General features: G+C 40.8%; 1 protein-coding gene across 3 annotated transcripts in view; it reads left to right on the plus strand.

Moving 5' to 3' along the window:
- Positions 1–25,693, plus strand: part of cacna2d2a (calcium channel, voltage-dependent, alpha 2/delta subunit 2a) — a 178,272-nt gene that overhangs the window by 65,178 nt on the left and 87,401 nt on the right. For all 3 annotated transcript variants that reach the window (XM_084928802.1, XM_084928803.1, XM_084928804.1), the window contains exon 4: positions 22,566–22,625. In XM_084928802.1, coding sequence (XP_084784928.1) covers positions 22,566–22,625 — 60 coding nt within the window. The remainder of the gene's footprint in view (positions 1–22,565; positions 22,626–25,693) is intronic.

Consider the following 25,693-nt stretch of genomic DNA (forward strand, 5'->3'; position numbering starts at 1 on the left):
TTAGATGATTATTGCATCGTCCAAGCTGTTTGCCACACATCCGTGAATATCACAATGCCTAAATTCTTTCTCCCATTATTTACTTCCCATTATACACTTACTCTGTATTGTCCTTGTTCAGTAAAGTGATACTATGATACAGTTTATTTAATAATTGTGTTGTTTTGACAAAGCTGTATGCATCAATAATTAGCTGTGTGATATGTGACAGTTCTTTTTTGTTCATATCTATAAAAAGGCTGTTTTGCTAACTCCTCTGATGCAAAGTATTAAAATCACATAGCTCCCAACCTTTAACCATCTTGCATATGGAGGTAATACCAAAATATATTCATTGCACAAACCTACTGTCTTGCATTGGTGGTTGTAGGCTCGCCGTCTGAGCGGTTTGTGGTTCTTGTTTTCCTGAAGGTGTAAGCATTTACACAGGTCTCCAACAGTAAGAAAAGCTTAATGGGTAAGATCTACCTTTTGCTGAGCCTTAGCACTCAATCTGCAATGATCCAAGAGATCAACGTCACGGCTCCACTACAGTTCTTGCAGAACCGCTCAGTTTTACCTGCAAACTTCTGTCTTTTTGTAATTCCTCTGCTTCAATACTGAATGGGCTTAGACAATTAGAAGTGATCTTCAGAGAAGCCTTTTGCTGGTGCACCCACCAAAGCTATTGTATGATTCTCGGGTGAAAGACTGCGGGAAAATGAAAAATCTGACTCTAAAGACAAAAAGGGATGAGTTTGAAAGGCTGTGAGGGGTCGTGCAGCTCCTATTCCACACAGGAGGAATGTCATTCGTTTCTTTCTGCCTTGGCTGTTGTTGACTGTTTAAAAATTCTCATCATGGTTATTGTGCACGATCCCCACCACTTGTCCCCACTGAGTAAGGACACTCATGCAGAGAGGCCAAGGGAATCAGAGGTCGACTTGCCTTTATTTTGCTCTTCCATCAGAGCAAGCAGTTAATCTTTGGTTGGCCCCAGCTTATCTGGGTGCCTGCCACCCTAGCCCTGCCCAGGGAGAAAGGCATCATACGCCTCACCCTCTCTCCTCCTCCTCCGCCTTCCCCTCAGCTCAGTTCTCCTTGGCTGACTGGAGGAGGTGGCTGCAGATTGAATTATTCTCTCCGTTCCATTTCTCCCAAGTATGCATTCATTTGCAGTGCGCTGTCACTTCTCTTCTGTTGTGTTTGTTTCTTAAGTGGAAGCCATTCAGAGTCTGTCTCAGCTTGTTGCATCATCTCATATCAGTTGTGGCACTGGTCTGCAATAGCGGTTAGACAAAAAAAAAAAAAGAGCGAATCAGTGCTGTTATTGGTGTTAAAGCACATTTGCAGAAGCAAATGCCCAGAGCTTCCCCTCTGTTTTACACATGCTCTTTTTATGCGTGTGCGAATTGGTAGTGGTAGCGAAGAGGTCACACGCTGGGACCGCTTCGACTTTCAAAGTCTTCGACATAACGTTTGCCAAATGCACCTGTTTAGGGGTTCAAGCTTTGGTTTGGGTTAAGAAAAATGTATATTAATTTTTTAAATTAGATTTAACATTTATTTTCAATGCCAGTTTGCTGATATGTAAAACAGAGAATTGTGGCAGAACCTTAAATTGTGTGTTTCTACCTGTTCAAGAGGAATTAGACAGTTAAGCAATTCTCTAAATAATAACTGATTTAAAATAACTGTTTTTGTCATTTTAAATATTTGATTTATTTTGGACACTTTACCACGAAATTGCATTTTTACTGTGTATTACTAAATGTTTGGAAAAACTCTTTGTTAGATTTTTCAATTAGTTTGTTCTGCATTTAGTGGTGATTGAAATTTTTTAGAAATTTTGGTGACCGTTAAATGACGTGTGCACATTACAGGGAGTGCAGAATTATTAGGCAAATGAGTATTTTGTCCACATCATCCTCTTCATGCATGTTGTCTTACTCCAAGCTGTATAGGCTCGAAAGCCTACTACCAATTAAGCATATTAGGTGATGTGCATCTCTGTAATGAGAAGGGGTGTGGTCTAATGACATCAACACCCTATATTAGGTGTGCATAATTATTAGGCAACGTCCTTTCCTTTGGCAAAATGGGTCAAAAGAAGGACTTGACAGGCTCAGAAAAGTCAAAAATAGTGAGATATCTTGCAGAGGGATGCAGCAGTCTCAAAATTGCAAAGCTTCTGAAGCGTGATCATCGAACAATCAAGCGTTTCATTCAAAATAGTCAACAGGGTCGCAAGAAGCGTGTGGAAAAACCAAGGCGCAAAATAACTGCCCATGAACTGAGAAAAGTCAAGCGTGCAGCTGCCAAGATGCCACTTGCCACCAGTTTGGCCATATTTCAGAGCTGCAACATCACTGGAGTGCCCAAACGCACAAGGTGTGCAATACTCAGAGACATGGCCAAGGTAAGAAAGGCTGAAAGACGACCACCACTGAACAAGACACACAAGCTGAAACGTCAAGACTGGGCCAAGAAATATCTCAAGACTGATTTTTCTAAGGTTTTATGGACTGATGAAATGAGAGTGAGTCTTGATGGGCCAGATGGATGGGCCTGTGGCTGGATTGGTAAAGGGCAGAGAGCTCCAGTCCGACTCAGACGCCAGCAAGGTGGAGGTGGAGTACTGGTTTGGGCTGGTATCATCAAAGATGAGCTTGTGGGGCCTTTTCGGGTTGAGGATGGAGTCAAGCTCAACTCCCAGTCCTACTGCCAGTTTCTGGAAGACACCTTCTTCAAGCAGTGGTACAGGAAGAAGTCTGCATCCTTCAAGAAAAACATGATTTTCATGCAGGACAATGCTCCATCACACGCGTCCAAGTACTCCACAGCGTGGCTGGCAAGAAAGGGTATAAAAGAAGAAAAACTAATGACATGGCCACCTTGTTCACCTGATCTGAACCCCATTGAGAACCTGTGGTCCATCATCAAATGTGAGATTTACAAGGAGGGAAAACAGTACACCTCTCTGAACAGTGTCTGGGAGGCTGTGGTTGCTGCTGCATGCAATGTTGATGGTGAACAGATCAAAACACTGACAGAATCCATGGATGGCAGGCTTTTGAGTGTCCTTGCAAAGAAAGGTGGCTATATTGGTCGCTGATTTGTTTTTGTTTTGTTTTTGAATGTCAGAAATGTATATTTGTGAATGTGGAGATGTTATATTGGTGTCACTGGTAAAAATAAATAATTGAAATGGGTATATATTTGTTTTTTGTTAAGTTGCCTAATAATTATGCACAGTAATAGTCACCTGCACACACAGATATCCCCCTAAAATAGCTAAAACTAAAAACAAACTACAAACTACTTCCAAAAACATTCAGCTTTGATATTAATGAGTTTTTTGGGTTCATTGAGAACATGGTTGTTGTTCAATAAAAAGATTATTCCTCAAAAATACAACTTGCCTAATAATTCTGCACTCCCTGTAAGCGTTACATGTGAAACAACCACAAATGGAGAACATTAGATTGCAGTTGCAGGGGAATGATAAAATGAACTTACTACAAGGAAGAATTAAAATAATTCAAATGATAACATAATAAAAATATCAACACATTAAGAATTCCTGTATGTGTGTAGATGTTTGTGCAAAGTTTCACCGAGACTGGCCTGCCGGATTGCGCTAATCTAGGAAGAATTCTACAGCAACAGTTCACAACAGTTATTCATGGCACTTTATATTGAAAACTAACATTTTACCGAGCCCTTATGGTTCAGTGATGCACTAATAGCCAGCACTTGGTGAAGGTGGGAGGACATCATTTGGAGGGTGAGAAGAAAGAGAAGACAGTGAAGAAAAGTGCACTTTCTCAAATATTTATCAGTCTGTTGTTTTGGGAGTTTAGTAAGTTGGAAAAGTTTAAGGACACTTAAAGTTATATTAGTCCTGCATGTACTTTCGAGTCTTTAGGATGAGTTTTGAATTCATGCTGTCAAACTCTGGTTCACCGGCCTCTCTTTTGCAGCCCGTTGCCCTTTGTCCTCCTCCTTTTCCTCATTCATGATTTCTGCCCCACTGTCTTGAGCTTTGACAGCCTGTCATAACTCTGTCAGCCTGTTATAGCCTGTCTTAACATAATGACCTAACACTTTTCATGATTGGCAGGTGTTTTTCCTTACAGGCCAATGAAGTAGGGGCTGAAAGATGTGGTTTGATGCTCAGTTACCTTGTTTTTTTCCCCTGACTGACAGGTGCCTCCTCAAACTACACAGAGAAATGGCCCAGTGGTGTGTTTATTGACCATTTAATTTGTCCTGTGTTTGAAAAGCTATGTGGTCGCTGTCAGCTGTAGCTTTGGCTCATTCGAAGAAGTGACCAGAGGGATGGGACAGTTTTCCTCCACTGGATGAGTGACAGAGGAAAGGCGCAGAAATTGAAGAAGAAGGGAAGGGAAGATAGGACTGTGCCTGGAGGCAGTCGAGGAGAGAGGAGGTGCTGGAGGAAGCTCGGGGGTTTGGGGAGTTATACTTTTGAGAGACAGTTGAGGAGAATCGCAAATATTGACCTTGGAAAACCACCTCTGTGATAATAATTATCTCACACTGTCTCTTCTTGTTCACTTCTCTTTTCTACACTTGCCTGTTTTACCGGCCTGCTCCCTTTCTTTTTTTGCTCTCACTTTTTTGTGTTTGTCCTTTGCTCCTGTAATCTTAGCGACCTCAGATAAAAGCAACCCAGCTCCTTTTCTTCTTTTTGATACACATTAATCCCTATCATTGATTACAAACTTACAAGCTCAGGTTCAGCTTATCACAGTAAGCCTCAAACATTTGACCCCCTCTCCCCCTGCTAAGATTTATAATACTGAGCACGATACAGTGCATTAAACACTGCGTTAAGTTTTGATTTTCCAAAGTGTTCTTTGCAAAATAAAACAAATGTTATGCAATTACTATGAGCCTGAATATCAGGCCTTCCAAAATAATGGTATCTTCATTGTGAGCACCATCTTCTGCAAGTAGCAGAAACTTCAAAGACAAGTCTATCCCCTTGACCTCCATCGTAAAAACATGTCTACAGCTTCAAACAAACACATTTTGTGTCTCTATATATCTAATTTGCTTTGAAGAAGGTGCAACTTTTGTATAACTCAACTATTCCTTTGTATTAAGCTTTAAGGCTATGTGTTGTTAAGAAATTCAATGTGTCAAACTGGACCCTTCGGGTAGGGTTATGGTCTCTCTGTCTTCTAGAACATAATAATATGATAAATAATACAATATGAATAATTGAACGTTTTTGTTAATTAAATTATAGTATTATGTATATATTAGCACTAATGAGCAGAACTGCACCACTCGAACGGCCGGGGACCAAAATCAGCCGATTTCTTGCATTCCCAGCCCCGATGGGTGACCAGCCAATCACCCTTGTGTAAGTCAGATTATGAGCTGATTCATTTCGTGCAACACACACAGACTAAAATGTCATTAGCTTTCAATCTCCTCACTATGAGTGAAGACACAAAGTCAGCCGCCACGGAAACATTTGTAACATCAGACCTAATCAGAATAGCCCATCTGCAGCTGAAAATTGGCGTTTCAAAGACGCCTATAAAGGCGAAGTAGCTAAAGCTAAAAGAAATAAAGGAATCAATGTCCTGTTATCTGGTAAAGTTACAAACATATATACTCCATTGGAAATGGTGTAACTGACATTTGTTTTGTCATATAAAACCTGTTGGACCTGCTTTTGTTTGGTAAATATGTCAGGTAACGGTGGGCGTACTGCAACTCGTTTTCAGATAATTAGCTGAACCTCTTTCAAGTTGTAGAGCATTTTATTTTCAGTTGTTGAAAATGAGAGAGAGAAAATCCTGTAACTTACTGAAGTTTGGGAGAAAGTGTTCAATAATTTCTTTTAGTATAAATACAAATAGCATTTAAGAAAATCTGAATTTTCTTTCTATATGCTGTCAGTTTTAATTCTTAGAAAAAAAGACTGGGATTGACAAAAATTGCACCTTTCTCTCCAAGGTAGCTAGCATTATTCACAGACTCGATCCTCTCGTTCAAATATGGCCACTTCTGGCTCGCTCAGCATACAGTACAAACCTCCAGGCTGTAGTAACCAAACCAATGGATGATGTCACAGTGGTTGTGCCCATCAGGTGTTTACAGTCTATGGTTAGTTGCAATATTTCTTGCTAACTAAATATGCAAGTTGCAAGCATATTTACAGCGTAGTTTTGAGTAAATGTAGGTATTTAGTGTGTAAAAACATGCAAACCCGAATAGTTTGGAATGCACCATAATTTGAGTGCTTATAAATGCAAATAACAAGCAGACTTTTATAGAGAAATATTAGTGAGTAAAATGAACTAAAATCAATTTAAAAAATAGTTCTTTGTCCCATTATTTCTTACAGAACCTGAGAAGTTCAGGCTACACCTCTCTCACACACTCTCACACAGGTGGCTTAGTGTGAATGCCTAACACGATACTATAATCATGGTCTGTATGCATGATAATCACACACTTTAGAGGCTTTTTTTCGTCCCCATTCTGTTTTGAGATCTTGCTTGCTGCACTGCCATTTCACATGACACAGTGGTGGTGTTTCTTAAAATCAACCACAGCAAAGTGTGCTAAGTGAAGGCGGAGGAGTACATCTATTCATTTAAATTGGTGCTAATGGCACACTATTTAAAAGTCAATTAATTGCTAGGGGCCAAATGCACAGTGGCAGTTAATGCTGTCACAACGCTGAGTAGTAATTGGATGTGTTGATGGGGTGTGCATGTGTGTGCTAGTGTGTATTCCTTTTTTCCAAAACTGGGTGGCCACCTGCTGTACTAAAAAAATGCTTGTAACAAAAGGATTTTCTGTTGTCCACTGGATAATATTTGCCATAACGCAAAGCATCACGGGGAAGCGGCATAATAGCCCAAATTCTCTTTGTCTTGCAGTTTTGTGGATATGTATTTGCTTTCTTTGTCATAAATGTTTCTTTTCAATTTTCTCTCGCTCCGTTTTCTTTTTACTTTGCGCTGCTGTTTCTGAAATTAGCTTTTGAATCTGTATTATTTTTGTTCTTCTCAGTTTGGCATCACTACTGCCATCTCCATTCTCTCGCACCTTTTCATCGTCTTCCTCACTTTATCACGCTCGTCTGTACGACAGAGGGGGGGAGGCCTGAGATCGATGTTAGGCCTGCGCACACAGAGACCGGCAGCTGGCTGAATCGGAGTGATCGATCAGGCACAGAGCATTTACTCTGCCAGACTGCTGGGCCTTTGTGGATGGAGATTATTTCTAAATTATTACAGGAGGCAGATGCTTGTCAGAAGATGCACTCTGTCAAGGTTAGACTGCTCCAGTCCTACCTACCTCGCTCCCTCTCTCTCTCCTTGAATCACACTTTGTGCTTTTTAAATGATTCTACTTCGCCGTAGAGTTTTTGTTTTTTTTAAATCTTTCACCCCTTTCTTCTTTCCTTCAATGGTTTTTCTGTAATTTAAGATATTCCACATTGGCTTTTTGTTTTATGGAGTTGTCTTTCTTGCAGTGTGTTGTTTCTCCAACAGCAGATATTTTTAGCACGTAATAGGTGAGATAAAAGGTGCACAGTGTATACCACTTGGGTAATGAGAAGCTGGAAATGCCTTCTAAATTGACTTCATCCACACAGACAGACCAAATGGGCTACCCGCTATAATCTTTGACCAATGTTAGTCTGTAATGATACTGAATATGCCATCAGACCGCTGTGTGCATGACACATTTTCAAAAATGAGTTTGTTCTTTTTGAAATGATTTAAATGAGGTATTTTCAATCTCTGCCTTTGCACAGTGCTTAGCGCCTAAGAAATAGATGTATGTGAATGGATTTTTTTGCACGTGCGTGTGTGCGTGTGTGCGTGTGTGCGCTTTTGAGTTGGGGAATCTGTACGTGTGTGTGTTTAAAACTGATAATTCAAGTATGAGATATCTCTAGTATTTGTAATTCAGCCGTGTTAGACTGATTAGACTTGGTAGCGTTCTTGTAGGCCCAGGGCTCTACCCCTTGTGTTATCAGTCATTTATCCAGAGCTGTGTCTTATTCTCGTGGTCAGCATAAATGATCCAAGTTCTCCTCTCTTACAGTATATCACAGCCACTGCTATCTTTATTAAGTTTTTTTTTAACTTTAATTCTTAATCCAATCTCTTTACAGCATCAGGGGATTGATGTATGTGGATGTTGCTATCATACACTAAAATAATCAAATCAGATAAGATAATTTAAAGATCCCTGACTTTAGAATAAAAGAAATAGTCTAGTTGTTTTGGTTAAAGGTACAATGTATAAAATCTCACTGCTAGCCAACAAATTCTGTTTTCTTACCACTCCCAATTCAAGTGCTTAATCCTAGCTACGGTAGCTGCTGTAGGACAAACATGTTTAGTCTGCCAAGAGAGATCAAAAACATTACATTAGGACTGCACCCCTTAATGGCCTGGCCAGTCACTTAGTGTTTCCCTACAACTGTGGCCATGTTTGTTGGCATGTTTTTCCTACTGCTTGTGTATACAATCATTTTTGTACGCACTGCATTTTAACATATTTGAATAACTTAGCTATTAACTTATGATAGCTATTAACATATTGCTAATAACTTATAACTAACTAATAACTTGCTAATAAGCAACATGTTTTAATTATATAATTTGTGGTATTTTACATTTTTACCCCCGAGTCCACTCGAAAAGTCTAGCTACTGTTCATCTGTAGTGACTGTCAGCTGTCAGTCTGATATTTAACTCACAGGGTGCCCATGTTTATTTACTCTGTCTGTAAAACTTTGCGAAGGAAGTCCGGATACGAGTCAATGAGTCAGTGTAGCTCACTTTTGTCTGATGGCTTTCTGTGCTGCAGCAACCACTGCTGTATTTGGTGCTAGCATTAGCTAGCATAATGTTAGCTTATAACCAGCTGTCGTTTAGTCAGCTTGTTGTCAGCTGTTCAGAGACAGACAATAACTAATCTCGAGAATATTGGGCGTGCTATGCATTTTCCTGGTCTTTAGCCACATGTGTAGTATGAGCACAATTATTTTTGTAAATAATCTAAAAAGAATTATAAACGGTACCTTTAAACCATTACACTTTAGCATATGCACACAAAGCCAAATCATTTCCACTGAGAGAAAATGTGAATATTGTCAAGAGAATGAGTAAAGTTTAAATGCAGGAATTAATCGAGCACGATTTCACATTTTCTATTGCTTTCTCTGCTTTTGCACTATATCAGTTTATTGAAAAATGCAGTCTCTTCTCTGCTTTTAAACCCATTTACAGGCCTGCAAATAGTTGATTGGTCAGTCAAAGGTGATAACATGTTACAAATACACTAACTGATGCCTATTTTTGGTTAAATTGTAGTTGCTTAGATGGTTTGACAGCATGTAAAGCAGCAGCTGTGTGTACACGTTTTGTTGTCCAGCTAAAAGTCTTTGCCACATTCTTTCAACCTTTCACTTTTTGCACTTCTTAGGCCAGTTTTTGATTTGTAAATTCTGAGATACCATAGTAACAGGGTAATGCACACACTGTAGAAGAGCACTTACTCCCACTGTACCTAAAACCTGGGTGTAGCTCTTGGCCTAAAAAGGCCAGCAAGCTGCAAACACACGACTCAATAAACCTGATAAGGTGTGGCTACTTTGTGAATGGCAAATCACAAACATATGTCCAGTCTGTGCTTAGTCAAGTCCGGTTTTAAAGATGACTATGGCCAAACTACTTGTTGAGGCAAGTCGAGTAGCGAGACAGCACAGCTCTGTCTACAGCGTGTTCCCCAACACTCACAAATGCTTTCCCATACTACTTACATATTTTATTTACACCAACAGTTCACAATCCACCACTGTGTTTTATACACTCGTGCACTTTGCACTCAGGGTCAGCTTCCTTGGTTGTATTGTGGCTGCGGCTACAGCAGCCGCTGTCTATGCTTGCACAGGTTGCCCCTATTGTGCTCCTGCATCAATTGGACGATGTGCATTATCTGTGCAACGTAGCATCTCATCACTTCTAACCTCTGAACCAAAACCACACCCCACTGCCACATTTGCAACACTGACAGGCACACAGAGGATGATCATGATGGCTGCCAGCATCTTTTATATACAGTCTATGCTCTCGCCATATAAAATACTCACTGTAATCTGATTTTCATGTTAAAACACAGTTATGGATAGTTTATTTCATTTCTGCCCATAGATATCCACCACTCTGATCCTATGGTAGCTATTAACACTGTAATGGTATATTTCAATAATTACTTTATGGGTGATAATTTGCTCTTTATCAAGCCCAGGTTATGGGCAAGATGCCATCTTATATAGGAAAAGTGAAAAATCAGCTCTCCAAAACCCACAAAGATGTCTTATTTACATGTTTATTCTGTTATCTAGTGTGCTTGGCACCAGTGCATTCATGAGTCAGCAAGGTTTTAAATTACAACATTTGCAGGCTCAGTGTGTGATGGCAGGACTCCTGACATGCTGTGAGCACTATTTGCACCCAGCAGTTGTACTTTTATTTTTCTATATGCCACAGCTAGACAACTTATATGCACAAAAGTTATTCAGAGGGGTTTCTTCGCAGTGGTACTTAGTTACAATGCCACATCATATGTAAGCTTTGCATTGTACACACTGTAACTTACCCAGGAAAAGCAGTGTTTCGGTTTACATTTATTTTGTAATTTAATTCAGAATAAAACAGGAAATGGTCCCATATTGGATTCTAGAATATACTGTGCATATGGTATAATTAAGTTCAGCTGGTTCTTTGATGACACTTTGAAGTCCAGATTAATTTTCACAAAAAAAGAAGAAGAAAAAAACCCACAATACCAGTCACCCTAGTGTATCAGCAGCTCAGAGAGAAGCACTCTCAGTCTATCCACATCACACTGTAATGAAAAGAAAGCTTTGGGATTCTTTGAGAGAGAATTTAAAATCGGGGAGAAAAAGAACTGAGCTATATTGTTGCATACTGTGTCACAATGGACCTCCCAGCACATAGTCACAGACACACGTTTTCAAACCTTTTAATAATTACGTCTTTAGTTTTCTGTTTGTTCTGTCTGCCTCTACAAATTGCCTCATATAGATTTTGCATATGTTAGTCTCAGCTGAATTCTGAGCATCGCTGCTTGGTTAAATATTCAACACATCATGTCTCAGTGGCTGAGGAGCATGAACTGCATGAGGACAAGCCACAGCAGACTGATCAAACATTTACATAGTTAGCCAGATGTTATTTGACATTATCATACGAAAACCTGCGAGCTTATTCTTATTCTCCACACAAGGATGACAGTATCATTTATGTGTTAGTCAGAAGGCACATTGACAGTTAAAGTCATTTCATAGTTTTACTTGTAGTAAACCTGATTATGAATCCATGTAGTATTGGTTTTGCTCTTTAAACAAATCACACCTTAAGAAGCAAAAAGACGATGATAGAATGACCACAAGGGCATAAATACGAGTGAAGTGTCCAATTGTAGGGCACTGACTAGTGATTATAAAAACTTAATTTTGCGTCCACTTACACAGCTCAAACATCAGGCCACTTAGCTCTATTTCTCTCTAGTAAAGAAAGAAAAGAAAAAACAGAGAAAAGAAAGCAAGTTAAGGCCTGGATGGGGAGCGAGAGAGAGGGTGATGAGAAGAAGGGAAATAAGGGGGGATTAATTGTTCACCCAGGAGAGCGAGATAACATCAGATGTTTAAAAGCTGCCACAACTAATCCTGTCATTTCTTGGACTAGAATAATGAAAATGGTGAAATGATATCTCGTGGAGAACTGGAAACTGAGCTAATCTGTATGCCTGTAACGAGCGCATGTTTGTGATTGCTAAGTGGTCTACAGATAGTATAATTCTACTTGCGTGGCATCAGTTTCCAGCGTTAAAGCAGTTTTTTTTTTAAAGGAAGTGCTTTTATTATTCAGTGAAAGAACATTTTCATTTCAGCGTTTTCATAGTGTTGTAGTTTTTGTTGCCTTCTCAGCTAATTATTTTGAATAAATAATTACTTGGTAAGTTGTAAAATATACTACGTTTAGCAGGAATTCCATTGGCGAAGTCTTGTGAACTGTAGGAGTTTACTCAATTAATTGCAATACTTTGTCCCAAAGCATACCATATGGTTTCAGACTGAGTTCCCAACTTTTAGAAGCTTTTCTTTTTCCCATTACTTTTATTAGAGTAAGGAAAGCTACTCATATGGATAATATTGTCGGTTAAATGATACAATTTGGGTCTCTACACTTTTTTTGGTGGGGGGTGCTGTCACAGTTGCAATATGTCATTGACAAAATTTTATATACTGGATAAAAACTGTTGCTCAGCAGATGCAAATGTGAAATTTTATGGTACACATTTACTGTTTTAAGCAAAGCTCCAAGTTAATTCCTGAAATTATTATACAGACGATGCCAAATCAGTCCAACAACATATGGCGTGTTTTCGAACGTGTCTGCAGTGAACTTGAGCTAACGCGTTCTAAACCATCTGAACCGTCCTTTAAATCTCGGTTGAGTTCATTCCCGATGCTCTCTGCATGGGACCAGCTCTCTGCCCCACTTCTGTCTATTTGCTCTTCTATCCAAGTAGCTTTCTCTTCCTCTCTGACCCACACCTGGCGTTCTCTTCATCATGTCTTCCACCCTTTGGTCCCGCAGCACTCCCTTTCCTCCCCTGTCATATCTGTCATAGACATTCAGTCGCTGGTGTTGCTCTAGGCTTCAAATTTAATTTGGTTTCAGTCTGCTGTAATTGCTTTGAGAGACAGCCGTGTCTGCATGTTTTTCCTCTCTTATGTCTGCTGGAATACTGGATAGGGTATGTGCGCGTGTGTGTGTCCACGTGCGTGAGTGCGTGTGTGTGTGTGGATGGATAAATATGACTGAAGGTTTGTATTCATGTGTTCACATGTGTAAATCCTCAACAACTGACCTGCCGTGCGCTGTCAGTGATATACTTTGTCAAACACCAACTGCTGTCATTGAGCTTTCTTGCACTCTGACAGTGGTTTTGTCAGGAAGCATACACTTTCCCTTTGTAGCCGTAAAGACGAAAGGGAGGGAGCAAAGTAAATCTGCAAGACATAAAATAGCTTTTAGGAAACGCATCATGGCCTTTTAGTTGAATTAGAACTGCCCTTATAAGCTCCCGCAGTATAACTCCTTTCATTAAACTATCAGTAATCTTCAAGTAAGAGGGAGGCTGATTGAAGTAAAGGGCAAAAATATACAGTTTGCCCTTGAACTGCAGACATCGCTGTGGAAAGGTGAGGTGAGACGAGCCAAGCTAAGCTGATGGGCTGAGATTATATTGGTATGGCTCTAAGCAAAAAAATAAAAAGAGCCTTTCCTCCTCTTGTTGTTCTTTCTTTTCCCCCGTCCTTATTTTTTCATCTTTGCATCAATATATTTAAAACATAACATAAAAAAGTATATTGTAGTACATTAGATTCAGTGATGCAATCCTAACCTCCAGACATTAACTATATCAGGTGATGATGTTAGATATTAGTTTGCATTTAAGAATAAGAGCTAGAGAATGGCTTTCTGGTCAGTCCAATGATTCCTGGGAGGCATCGGGGCGATAGGACAGTGACATCCTCCCGATATATTAGCTATTTGGCAATACAGTATACTGGTGTCTTTGTTTATATTGGCAGATAAATGAACGTTTTAAAAACTAAGGAGGAGGCATGAGAAACTGCCTTTAGCCATGTCGCGAGTGTTGCTGTTACACAGTTTGTCCACCAGAGGCCACTCAGCAATGTTCAACAGTAGGGCTAATTGGATGATGATAACAATAAAACAAGATTATTTTTAAACTGTCCTCTCATATTATTTTAGTAAGGAGTCCTATGAAACACACATTAAAAAAAAATCATTTTATTATTTTATCTTTCACGTGTCTGAAAGGAACAAAAATTTTGGCTGTGATATCAGATTTTACCAAATATCGGTATCGATCTTAAAGATCCTACATCGATCGGGCTTAGCCTGATTGGAGCCCATACGTAATAACTAGAGATTCATCTGTTAGTTAATGGGTAAGATACACGTTGTGCATGTCTGCTAAAAATCTTTCGAGGGTTATTTAGTCGTATTAACCAGAAAACTACAATCGGATCAAAACAAGCAAAAAACTACAACTATGTGTGGGAACTGTTTTGCTTGCTCTATCAGCAAACGAGGACAAAATAACAGTAATTATATGGCAACTGAATCAACATTATGTTCATGCAAACTTAATGCTGATTCACCCACCCAGATCAGATGTGCCAATGAAGCATCGCACGCCCAAACAAGTCCAAATATCTGTTTTATTTTGTAATTATTTTCAAATAGTCCACAGCACAGTGATCAAAACATATGTAGCTTTAGTATTTCACAAAACAGATTTTGATGCTTATTAACTGAGAGTCTAGTGATGTCGGACTGCCCCCCCCCCCCCCCCGCTATTGCATGTTTCTGCACAATTTCAAGCTTTGGTTGTTTGCTTGTCTCCATCCCATTAAATGGTCTACATTGTCTCATTTGTTTCAGCAGCACACATCTGACTGTCCAACTGTATTTCCATCCAAGCCCAGCACTCAGCATATGTCTGCCAGAAAAGGGACACACAGCATACAAATGCTTGTATAACTGATTGCCTGTTGATTAATGAGGGCTCTTTTGGTCTGATTGCAAGTGTACAGTATGAACATACATCTCGGTGGAGTCTGTGTCGGTGCGCCGCGTGACCAGTGGTGATTAAAAGTGCGCCTTAGCGTGTGCATGTACAATCATGCTTGTCTTCCATTCAGGATGTCAGCTGCCGCTGTTTTCGTGCTCATTTTAAATGTTTGCGTGTATGTTTTTACATAATGTGTGTGTGTGTGTTTTGGCAATGATTGGGGTTTTTGTCATGATGCGACACAAATAACAGATTGCTGAAATATAGAACAGCGGCGGAGTACAGACATAAGCTCTCTGTCTTGTTCTGTTGTTGTTGGTTGTGATGCCGCATGCTTATGTCACTCTAACCTCTGAAGACATGTTTAATAATGCTGTTCCCACCCACTCCACCTACACAGGAGGAGGTGGACGCAACATGTGGGTCGTCTGTGAAGCCCCACGAACATGTTAACATTTGTGCCACGTAAAAGGGAAGTGATGTGCTCACTTTTTCTCTTGTGGAACGTCAGTGGGCTTCTTCTTTTTGACTTATGGATTTTATTCACCACTTTTTTTACAAGACAACAAGTATGCAGCTTTCTTCGTCTAAGTCACCCACAAGGTCGGTGCTTTATGAGCTGCAGGAGAACCTTTTTTCTGAAATGTTACTTCCTCCCTTTCTCTCCCTCTCTGCTCCTGTGTCTGGTTGATGCCAGTAACAGCAGGAAAGGCTGGGCACGTCTGCGACTATCTGTCAAACAATAGACAGTGAGCCCAACCAGCCAGACACTCGCATGTCACTGAGCTGATCCTGGCCCCATCAACACACTGCTCAGTCTGCACGCTCACCCTGAGCCCCCTGCTGGCCTCTGCATGTAGGAATCATGGCTACCTGTGAGCACTCAAGGCTGCATATCTCTATGGCATGTTCTTGCAGTGACCTTGTTTTACCGTAACGCACGCGTGCTGCATTTGTGACTTGTGTGGATTCATAGTTTTGAAAGCATGCGTTTTATCTACATAGAGCTTGTTTGTAGCACTTATCCCATAGGAGGTTTAATTGAAATTACAGTGGTAGCAGCTCCAGTGAATGATAATGTGTAGCACAATGGTCTTTGGCCTCATTCTGTGCTATGATGAGCCTGCCACTTAGCTTCAAAGGCACTGTGGTTTAATGAGTGAAATGCATATTATTTTGAGTGTATCTCAAATGAAACAAAGAGCATCCCAATTAAAAGAGAATTGGTTTTTAGCGAGAATTGTTTTTATGGGGATACTTCAGCAGTCAGTAATATATTAGATTAGCACGTTTGCTCCTGTGATATGGCTTCTATCATAATCGTATCTTGATTATATCCATATCATAAACTTAGAAGTTGATCTGTTAGCACACAAGGGTTTATGATCAAGGTCGATCACTTTGGCGTAACGCTGAAGAACCACTGTGAGGTTACAGGAGCTCTTTGCGGCAGCTATTGTTCCAGAGTAAAGACAGCTGCCTTTTTTGTCTCAGTGAACTACACAGAAGCTTCAGCACAATGCTGGCAATCGTCTTTGGAAATGTAGTGTTTCCGCGAGGCTCTGTGGAGTGTAGAGAAAGAAAAAAGAGTGTTTGATTTTGAAAAGCTGGTGAGCTGATGCTGCTGTGGGTAGGTGACATCTCACATCTTCCAGATCCAGCCTCTGTGGAAACAGCGAAGTGGAGTTGGGAATGCGCTGCCATGAGTGGGGAAAAGCAAAAGACAGTGTTAACATTTCCGTTGTGGTGGAGGAAGATTATGGGTGAGAAACAAAGGCAGGGATTATCTCAGCACATGCTACAATAGCACTACACACACACACACACACACACACACACACACACACACACACACACACACACACACACACACACACACACACACAGCCTCTGCAAACTGGTCTGCCACAGGGTGCTTTGGATCACAGAACAAAGGCAGGGTCTCCCACCCATCCATGCACATCCTCTGTCAGAGTTAGCTAATAATGGCTGCAATACCCAGCTGCCAATAGCTAACCAACCAGGGACTTGGAATTAAGGGTCATTATTGCACCTCATTATGGACTTTTACATTGTTTGGAAACTCTAAAGGGGGAACGTCTATTGTTATTATCAGTGTCCTCCTCGGAGGAACTTTGCGTGGTGATCTTGAAATTTGATAGTCTGTCAGAAGGCTGGGTTGCAGTCAAAACAAGTTATAAGTTTTCCAGCTCTTTCCCAGTTCAAAGTACTTCACAGAGGAAATTCTCCAATCTGTGAAGTCAGTTAAACTCTTCTGCAGTTGATTTGATTGTGTTGTTGGAATTAATATGGCTTTAGTGGAGGGAGAAAGTTTGGGGGCAGTAAACTGAGACAGATGGAGAGAAATGGAGTACAGCATATGATGGCAGGATAAAACAGCCGAACGGAGAGGAGAGATAAAAGGATGGTGCGAGAATGAAAGATGGTGGCGGCGGTGGGGGATGGTGGCCGCGAGGGTGCGAGGCCGAGTGAAAGTGAGTTTGTCTGTGATGTTTTAAAATTCTGGAGTGGAAAGTCCCTCCATCTGTTATTGTGGGACGGTTCTGACTCAGTGATTTCTATGATTGGCCTTAATCCCGGCCGAGTGGAGAAGACAGAATGAAGAGCTTAAAGCAGACTGCTCTCACTCTGACAGGCTCCACTGGCTGCTGCTGCTGCTGTCGCTACTGCTGGCGCTCAGTCTGCTGCCCCCTAATGGACTAACTGCTGCATGACATTACGTCTCCCTGCATTACTACAGCACACTGAGCAGCTCTTAGGGCCATGACACATCTGTGACCTTGTGAGTGCAAGAAGTATTTTATCAGCAGATATAACAAACAGCAGTCTATACTCAAACTCTAATCATCATATCGTACTTATCTCCTAATACAACAATATTTTATGGAGCTGTGACATGCCTTTCAAACTGTCTCTTGGTAGATCTACCAGTGCTGGAAATTCGTCTCTATCATGCATGTGTCAGAGGATACTTGGGAGGACTATAGAGCTGCTGTGGTTTGATGTTTAATTCAACATTGCTGGAAGGACCCTTGAGAAAACGGTTCTATATTTAGAAATAATTTTTTTGTTTGTTTTCAAAGAACCCGGCTTACCTTTATGTCTGCAGCCAGCTGTAATTTAAAAAAAACTCTCATTGAAAAATGTACCAAGGGTCTTCCCTCGCTGTATTAGTCGCAGTGAGAAGGTTAAGTGACCTCAGCAGAGTCATTTCACAGTCTTTTGGTCTCCAAGGTGACTTAAGTGTTCGCATAAACCGAGCTAAAGGGGTCATTTGAGAATGTGTCGAGTACCTTAGTCAAAGCCGCAATCACATGTACAATCCGTGTCGTGTTTTCTCAAGTGTCCTCACGGTCAAACACACGCATTGTGAGGCTGTTTTTTAAGACCCTCCAGATCACACAGGCGGCAATGTGTTGAGTGCCCTTTAAGTTAATGCTCAGTGGAAAGGCCTAACAGGCTACGGCGGCCCAGTGTCGAGTTGGCGCTCACCACAGCATGACGCTGTCCGTCCCTGGTGTGCTGTCATTCCTTTAGAAATAACATGACTTTGACTGATTAAACTGCTCCCCTCTGGAAGAGAGGAAACTGAACAGTTATGAATATTAAAGATCCTAATCGTCTCATGCTGAGCTTTTCGTTACTTTTTTTCCCGCTCTCTCTCTCGCCGTCTTCTTGCTCTGTGAGTTCACAGTGAGGGACCGTGGCTCTTCGCCGGCAGCGTTCTACGACAGCGGAGGCATCGGCAAGCTGCTGCTGTCTGCTCTTTGGTTATTTGCACAATTACGCTGTCACCTGCGCTATTACATACAATGTTCCCATACGTGACAGATTCCATTGCGTGTTGTTTAAGTCTGCAGAAGTGGTAGAAGCACTTCAAATGCCACTACACATCGCAGAGTTGTGTTTATGGTTCTTGACCTTGCCCGACGACTGCGTGACAAATGGCCCAACATGTGAGGCGTTTTGTGTCAAGGTTACAATAGCGGTAACATTAGCGCTTCACGCTCATGTTGTTGACTGTCCTGGTGTATTTGTGCCTGCATGCTGTAGTGTAGCTGAGTTTCTGTGTTGTGTGGGCCTGTACTGGGCTTATCTGTGCTGTACTGCGCTGATCTCACTATGCTCATCCAGTGCTCTAAGCTGCTTGGGCTCCAGCCACCAGCATAGATGATATATCCCTGCCCCCCTTCTTCCCACATCTCTCACTGTGATTCATTGGCTGTTTGTGTTGCCCATCCATCTGGGCCAGCACAGAGGAAGGAAAGACACATGAAGACACATGGCTGTTTTGGAGCGGGGACTGCATTAAGCAGCGAGAGAAGCGATAGGATCCCAGAGAAATGTTTGCCTACCAGGATGAGAGGAAGGAAGAAGACCAGGAGAAAGGCAGCTGGAGAAAACAGAGAACTGGAAAAACAAGATGTGTTGGCCACTCAAGGGGTGGGAAATGGATTTTCTGAAGGAACAAAGTCGAGATTCTTACTGACAGATTAAATCCTGAGGGGAATGGCTAGATCATAGATCATAAGAGAGGACTGAGAAAAGACTGCTAAGAAAATGCAACTTGCTACTATATCTTCACAAATATTTGCATATTAATGAAAAGCTTTACGTGTACCATGTGTTGAGACAGAGTTTGAAATCATGTGGCTAACCTCTGAGCTGCCACAGTGTAGTGAAATTTTTGTTTGGCTCCTCTGTTTGTCCCGAATTGAATATGGGAGTGCTGATAGCTATGAGATTATTGCTGTGGTGCTGCCCTTTAGCGAAGTTGACCGTCCTTAACAAAAAGCCGTGCAATTACTGCTTTTTATAATGGACTCTGCTAATAATTTCAATAAGCTAATTAGATCCTTATTTCTTTGTTTTAGCTTTCTATTGTCTCAACAGGAAATGAATGAAATCATTATTAAAAGCTTATTCAGGTGCTTAATATCATAATGCAAAAAAAGTGGCTTTAAAGATTCTGATTTATTGCTACCGCACGCCACAAATTATGCTAGTGATATCACATTGTGTACATGCTTAGAGCGAAGCAATTATCTTTACTAACATCCCGCATGACCACACATAGAGCCTGTGTGCGTGCATTGAGATGTATTGTTTCTGCAGAAATGGGGTGGGCGGGGCACTTAATAGAAATAGGACAGCTTCCACTATAATGACAGTTTATGTCTTGTGTGTTTTTTGTAGATAAAAAGGCTCTCATAGCAGGGGACAGGCTCCTTCGGTGTAGCTCCGCAAATGAATGAGCTCTCTTTGCAGCAGGGGTCTAAATTAGGGTTAGTAATTTTTCGCGCCTTGGGACTTGTGGCTGATCACACTATTCTGTGACGAAAATAACATCGCCCCCTAGAGGGCTGGGGAAACCTAGATACTGAAGCACAAGAGGGAAGGAGGGTGAGATTCACTGTAGGGTAGGAGGCGTATTTGCCACTTGGACGACTTCCTATAAGAGAAGCTTCTACAGGGATGAACCACATCATAGGAAATGATGAAAGAACATCACGGGCAGTGGTGCTAAATATCAGTTTAAGATGATAATATTATGTGTATGTCAGCAGAATAGTAACAGAAGCTCAAGTTAGAACACTTTATATTCAGTCAGACTTTTGACTGACATTTTATGACATGATTTTCAGCATCTCTTCTATTTGGCCGTTGTTGTTTCACTGCGTGAGGGGAAAGAAATCAAGTTTCATATTTGACGTTATCACGAAGGTGCCCCTTGTCTGTGTTGATGGAGAGTATTTGTGCATATTGAGAGAGAAAAAAACAGTAAAAACTGTGTGCTGCCAGGGTGTTAGAACGTCTAACAAGATAAGCATATGCGTTGGTGTTTAAGAAATGTGCACATTAAATATAAAAGTCATGGTGCACAGAAACTTCTGTTGTCAATATGGACTAAATCAAATAATACATTCTTAACTTGACTGCAGCTGAAGATAACAGTTTTGAATCATAGCAAACACTGCCTTTCAAGTTAATGTCCATCTCTTATCTGCATGCATGGAAAAATATGGATATTATTGACAAACAGCCATTCAAGATGAGTCTTTGTTTGGAGCGATGAGGATTTACTGCAGCACCAGTACTTATTGTAAACACCATGTCACATTTGTTTCCATTGTGTTTCAGCTCTCAAATAAATGGATACACTTGCAGTATAAGATTATTACTACCTGTGCAATATGTAATAATATCTTATATAAAAATAATAATTTTATAATAAAAATTATCCATCCATCCATTTTCTATGATCTTTGTCTTTTTTCATGAACATCTTTTGAGCCCTTTGAGGGATTTTCTTCAAATTTGGCTCAAAGGTTCACCTGGAATTAGTTTAAGGTTAGCTTGACTTTTTCCATCCTTCTTCTTATCTTTGGGCTACTGTTATAGATGGCGCACTTCCTAATTCCTAATTTAAAGTGTGAATCTACTGAAACAAGGAGCCAGCAGCAGCGTTGTAGTGCAATAGTGGTGACTCAGCAGTATTTCCAGTAACACAGCATGAAAGGAATATACGCACAAAAGTAGCTTTAGTAGTGTTTGCCCTGGAAATATTTAGTGAAAGCATAACATAACTATGTAGTACTTCACTTTGGCAAAGAGCTAAAGCAATTAGCTAACTCTTCAGGATCTGCACAATATTGTCACATAATAAAAGTGAAAAATATTTTATAACTAGGATGTTGTATCTTGGGTTGAGATTTTTAACCAGTTGCTTAAAGCTCTGCTTTTCCATCATGTAACCACATAAGAAATTTCTATCTACCATTTGAACTTTCTGTCGAATGGAGTGCAACAAGCCATGTTTGGTTGACTTGTTTACGTTTGGGTTGCAAGTTTGCAGAACTAGATACCTAATTGCCGTTGGAGACTGACAAGCGGCTCTTGCTCTCAGACATGCCCGGGCTTGTCTCATTGTTGTACACACCATGGAACATATGCATATGTTTGTTATTGTAATGTGACACTTTCATATCAGGTAAAAACGTATCAAGTATTAATGTGGGCAATATGATATGGCACAGCCTTAGCCTTTCAGATTTCACAAACCATGTCCAGTTATTTACAAATCAGTACCTATTACCCATTACCCACTCCTACATAGTGTTTGTGCAATCAAACAATGTGTCATATATACATTTTTACTGCACTACGAACGTCTTAAAGTACACTTAGCAAGAACAAAGAAAATTAAATGAATATATACAAAATATAATACTATTGCCTTAAATTATCACCAGAGTGCGAGTTGCCTTGGTGGGGATTTGGACTCTCTGTGCTTCTTGGCAACAAGTGTGATTATTATTTACATATTAAATCCTAAAGTTTTGACTACATACAGTATGTCAATTAGACAGACATGGATTTGAAGATACAAGTGCAAAGTGATATTTTCTACACTGTAATACAGAGAGTGCACTGTATAAGATTAATAAAGCATTAACAAACTGAACAAACAGTTTTTAGGTTGACTGAGACGATGAAAATTGGATATTTTCTTGCTTGTAATTGTTATTTCAGTGCAGATAAAAATAATAATAATAACATTTATTTTTTAATTTGTCTTTTAAATTTTATTTTATTTTTTGTAAGTTGGAGAGGATATAGGGCAGTGGTAGGGGAAACACTGAATGCTCATCTCCTGGTGCTGTGAGACCGGTGCTTAAAGGAGGACAGCTGCCGTTGTAATCATCAGCTTTTATAGGGAACAAGGTCACCATTTCCATTCTGTCTCTTTGTCCGTGGCACACACAAACACGCCCCCACACACACACACAAACAAATCAATTTTCTATTGACTTCTGATACTGACACTGCTATTTTTTTCTCTTTTTGCTACCTTGTAGAAACTGGCCAGAGAAGCAGAGCAGCTTCAGAAGGAACACGTCTGGCAAGATGGTGTGACGGTAAAGTAGGACACCCGCTCCTATCCCTCCTTTCCAAGACTTCTGCCTTTTTCCCTTTTTCTTTTCTAGGCAAACTGGTTTATCTTCCTGTCATCTGCTTTCCAATTTCCCCTCAATTTAACACCTTTAAAGGTAACCCTTTGATGACAATGTGATCAGCATCACAGAGACAATGTGGTGATTAGTACAAAAAACAGTAATGCACATTATGACCTTAGCATTATATCCATACACACCCTGAAATTGCTTATGGTATATAAAGCTTTTGCTCTTTTTGTTTTGCGGGCCGTAGTAACTTGAACATTACATTCTCCTGCAGCTGACCTTTTAAAATACTAGACATCTGCTCTTGAAATCTAAAAAAGGAGAAACGGTATTACTCTGGCTTGTGTGTCTTTGAGCCGGTGTGCTCCAGTGACTCTCAAATTTGCAAACATTCAGATGCCCTGCACACACAATGCACACATATATGCATGTATATATAGCCTCACCCAACGCATGCACACTCCCTACTGTCACATCCTCTGTCTCCAGGGAGACAAGCTCGATGTCATGGTACACTTCTCACAAATGGATTTTTAACCCCACGCCTCCTGGGGGATATTTGAGAAAAGGCTTTAACTGATTTTAAAACGAATAATTATTGTGAAGCCTACTTCCCTGCAAGTCCATTTTTATTCACGGTTGCTTACACTCTAAAGCTGTACTCTTGGGGTGGGGCTGGTTCTGCAATCCTCCATCTCACCCTGCTGGTCCAAGGGACAGAGCTGCAGTGTGGATGTCCCTTCATCTTAGACCTGAGTGGGGTTGATGCCTGCCTCTCCCTGCCCGGATCTGATGCACCTCAATGGGATGTGTAACCATGCAGGAAGTGAAGCCTGGGTCACAGGGACCAAGCGCAGCACACCTGTTCATAAGTAGCTCCGTCCAATATGGCATCAATACCTCCTCGTGTGGAAAAGCCAGCACTCTCTTCAAACTAACCCTCCCCCTCCAGAACACCTCTCTCTGTCCCTCTGTTTCGACTCTTTCGCCTTTTCTCCTTCATTTTTCGCATCTCTTTCTGTCCAGTCACCAGTCTCATTCGCACTCTAACCTTCAGCACTTCCATCACATTCATAAACCTTTTTTTCCCCTCCCTATGTGTCTTTAATCAGCCATGAAAACATTTGGAATATACCATATTGTTGCAAATACTGCAAATGAATCCTAATAGTGTTTCTCTATTAATAATGTATTGAGCTGATTTCATTTGCCTTTATAATTAGAACAGGTAATGAATCTCAGCAGGGGCAACTGTGAAACCATTAAAAAATATCACAAAAGGTGGTGGCGGTGGTAGATATGCCACATCCCTGCAAGAATTTTTTTTTTCTCCTGTTTGTAGATTTTGTGCTCTCCTAATTTCTCTTTGGGTGAACACTCTGCTGACTGACACTCTAATTAGATTAGGGCTGCATGCTCTTTGGGTATATTAGGAGAAATGTGTTGCATCTTAAACTAGCGGGTGGAGCAGTCTGTCAAATGAAGAGAAAAGGTGTTTATGCATGCGAGACGGTGCATTTTGGTAGAATTCGTGTGTGTGGGTGCGCGTGCTCTCTACTCTGGGTCGAAAATGCATAATGTGGCTGTGTTTGTCAGCGAGTGGGTATTCATTTGTATGTGTTTATTAACGGTAGGTTCTGTACCTGGCCCAGCCCATCTGCTTGCCTCGCCAAAGAGTGACATCATAGAAACTCAATGACACGCTTGTTCCTCATAGCGGCTGCCATCGCAGCTGTTACCCATGCAGTGGGAAGACCTCACTTCTTCTCTCCCCGCCTCGCTCTCACACACACATTCAAGCATTTTCCCGGTTTAACTGCAGAGGCGATGCCTGACCACCCCGACTGCTGGACATTATGGATGTCAAAATGTTGATCGTAACAACTGTTGAAATGGTCGTTCAGGGTTTTAAATCCATTGGAATCAAATGGTGTGTGAAATAGACATTAAAGTGTTGGATTGCCGCTGATTTCTCAAGGTCAGGTGCCCATCGCTCTGTGACACCCGGCTACCGTGTTGGCAACAGAGTCATCCCCAGGCGACTCGAGTCATTTCAGTGCTGTTGTGCTTTTCTCTTAAGGGCAAAGAGAACCAACATCTTTAGAGCCAAGTATCACATATCTCTGTTTTGTATACTGAAAATTGGCTGCGTGACAGTGGAGCACTATGAAACTGCTCAGAGTAACGTCAGCAACGTTTAATATTTCTGTATCAGAATGAAGTGATTAAGCAGTCCCGGGTCTTACAGCTTTGACCACTGCTGAAAGTCTGCATGTGAGGTGTTTAGAGTGTCATTTAAATCCCGTCCTGCAGAGGAAAGTGCATTTCTCTTGGTAATATGATTGCCTGGGTGTTTACCCGCTCAAAGTAGCTGCTGAAATGTTTTATTGCTTTTAATGGTTTTTCTCCCAGAACACCAGCGAATACATACCCCGTGTTAGCGACTTTTGAAGCTGTATTTGCAGCTAGAGGGGTTTTGGAGCAGCTTGGCTTCACACTAAAATTGTAATCTTTTATATAGAAGCGCTTTTGTATGTTTATAGCATGACAGAAATGCAAAAATTATATTATATCCACTTACATGGGACGTAGTCTCGTCTAAAATGTGCAGGGAGGTTTTCCCCGGTCTTTATACCCCATCTCTTCTGTCAGGTTATGATGCTTAGACTGCAGGCACGTTAGGCTTGTGGGCAATGGTGTTGTTGAAACAGCAAAACTACTGCCATTATCAAAATATAGTATATTAAATGAGACATAAGATATGCTGTTGAAAGACAGAGGCTGTATTCTGTGATTATCTGTTGTATTTGCATAGTTGGAAATGGTAATGTGATTTTGAATTTGGCTCTCTTTCAGAAACTGGGGGTGGGCAGTAAAAGGGCCAGATGTCCTGTTTTAGGTTCTGTCCCATACATAGCAAAATCTGGAAGTTCCTGATTCACTTGAACTTCATATATGATAAAATGACGTAAGGAGGCCTGTAATTTAAATGTAGATATCTGGAGACGCAACACAACTCATTG

The sequence above is a fragment of the Perissodus microlepis genome, chromosome 5 (genome assembly GCF_051167445.1).
Source record: "Perissodus microlepis isolate ML-2025 ecotype Zambia chromosome 5, ASM5116744v1, whole genome shotgun sequence".
NCBI lineage: Eukaryota > Metazoa > Chordata > Actinopteri > Cichliformes > Cichlidae > Perissodus > Perissodus microlepis.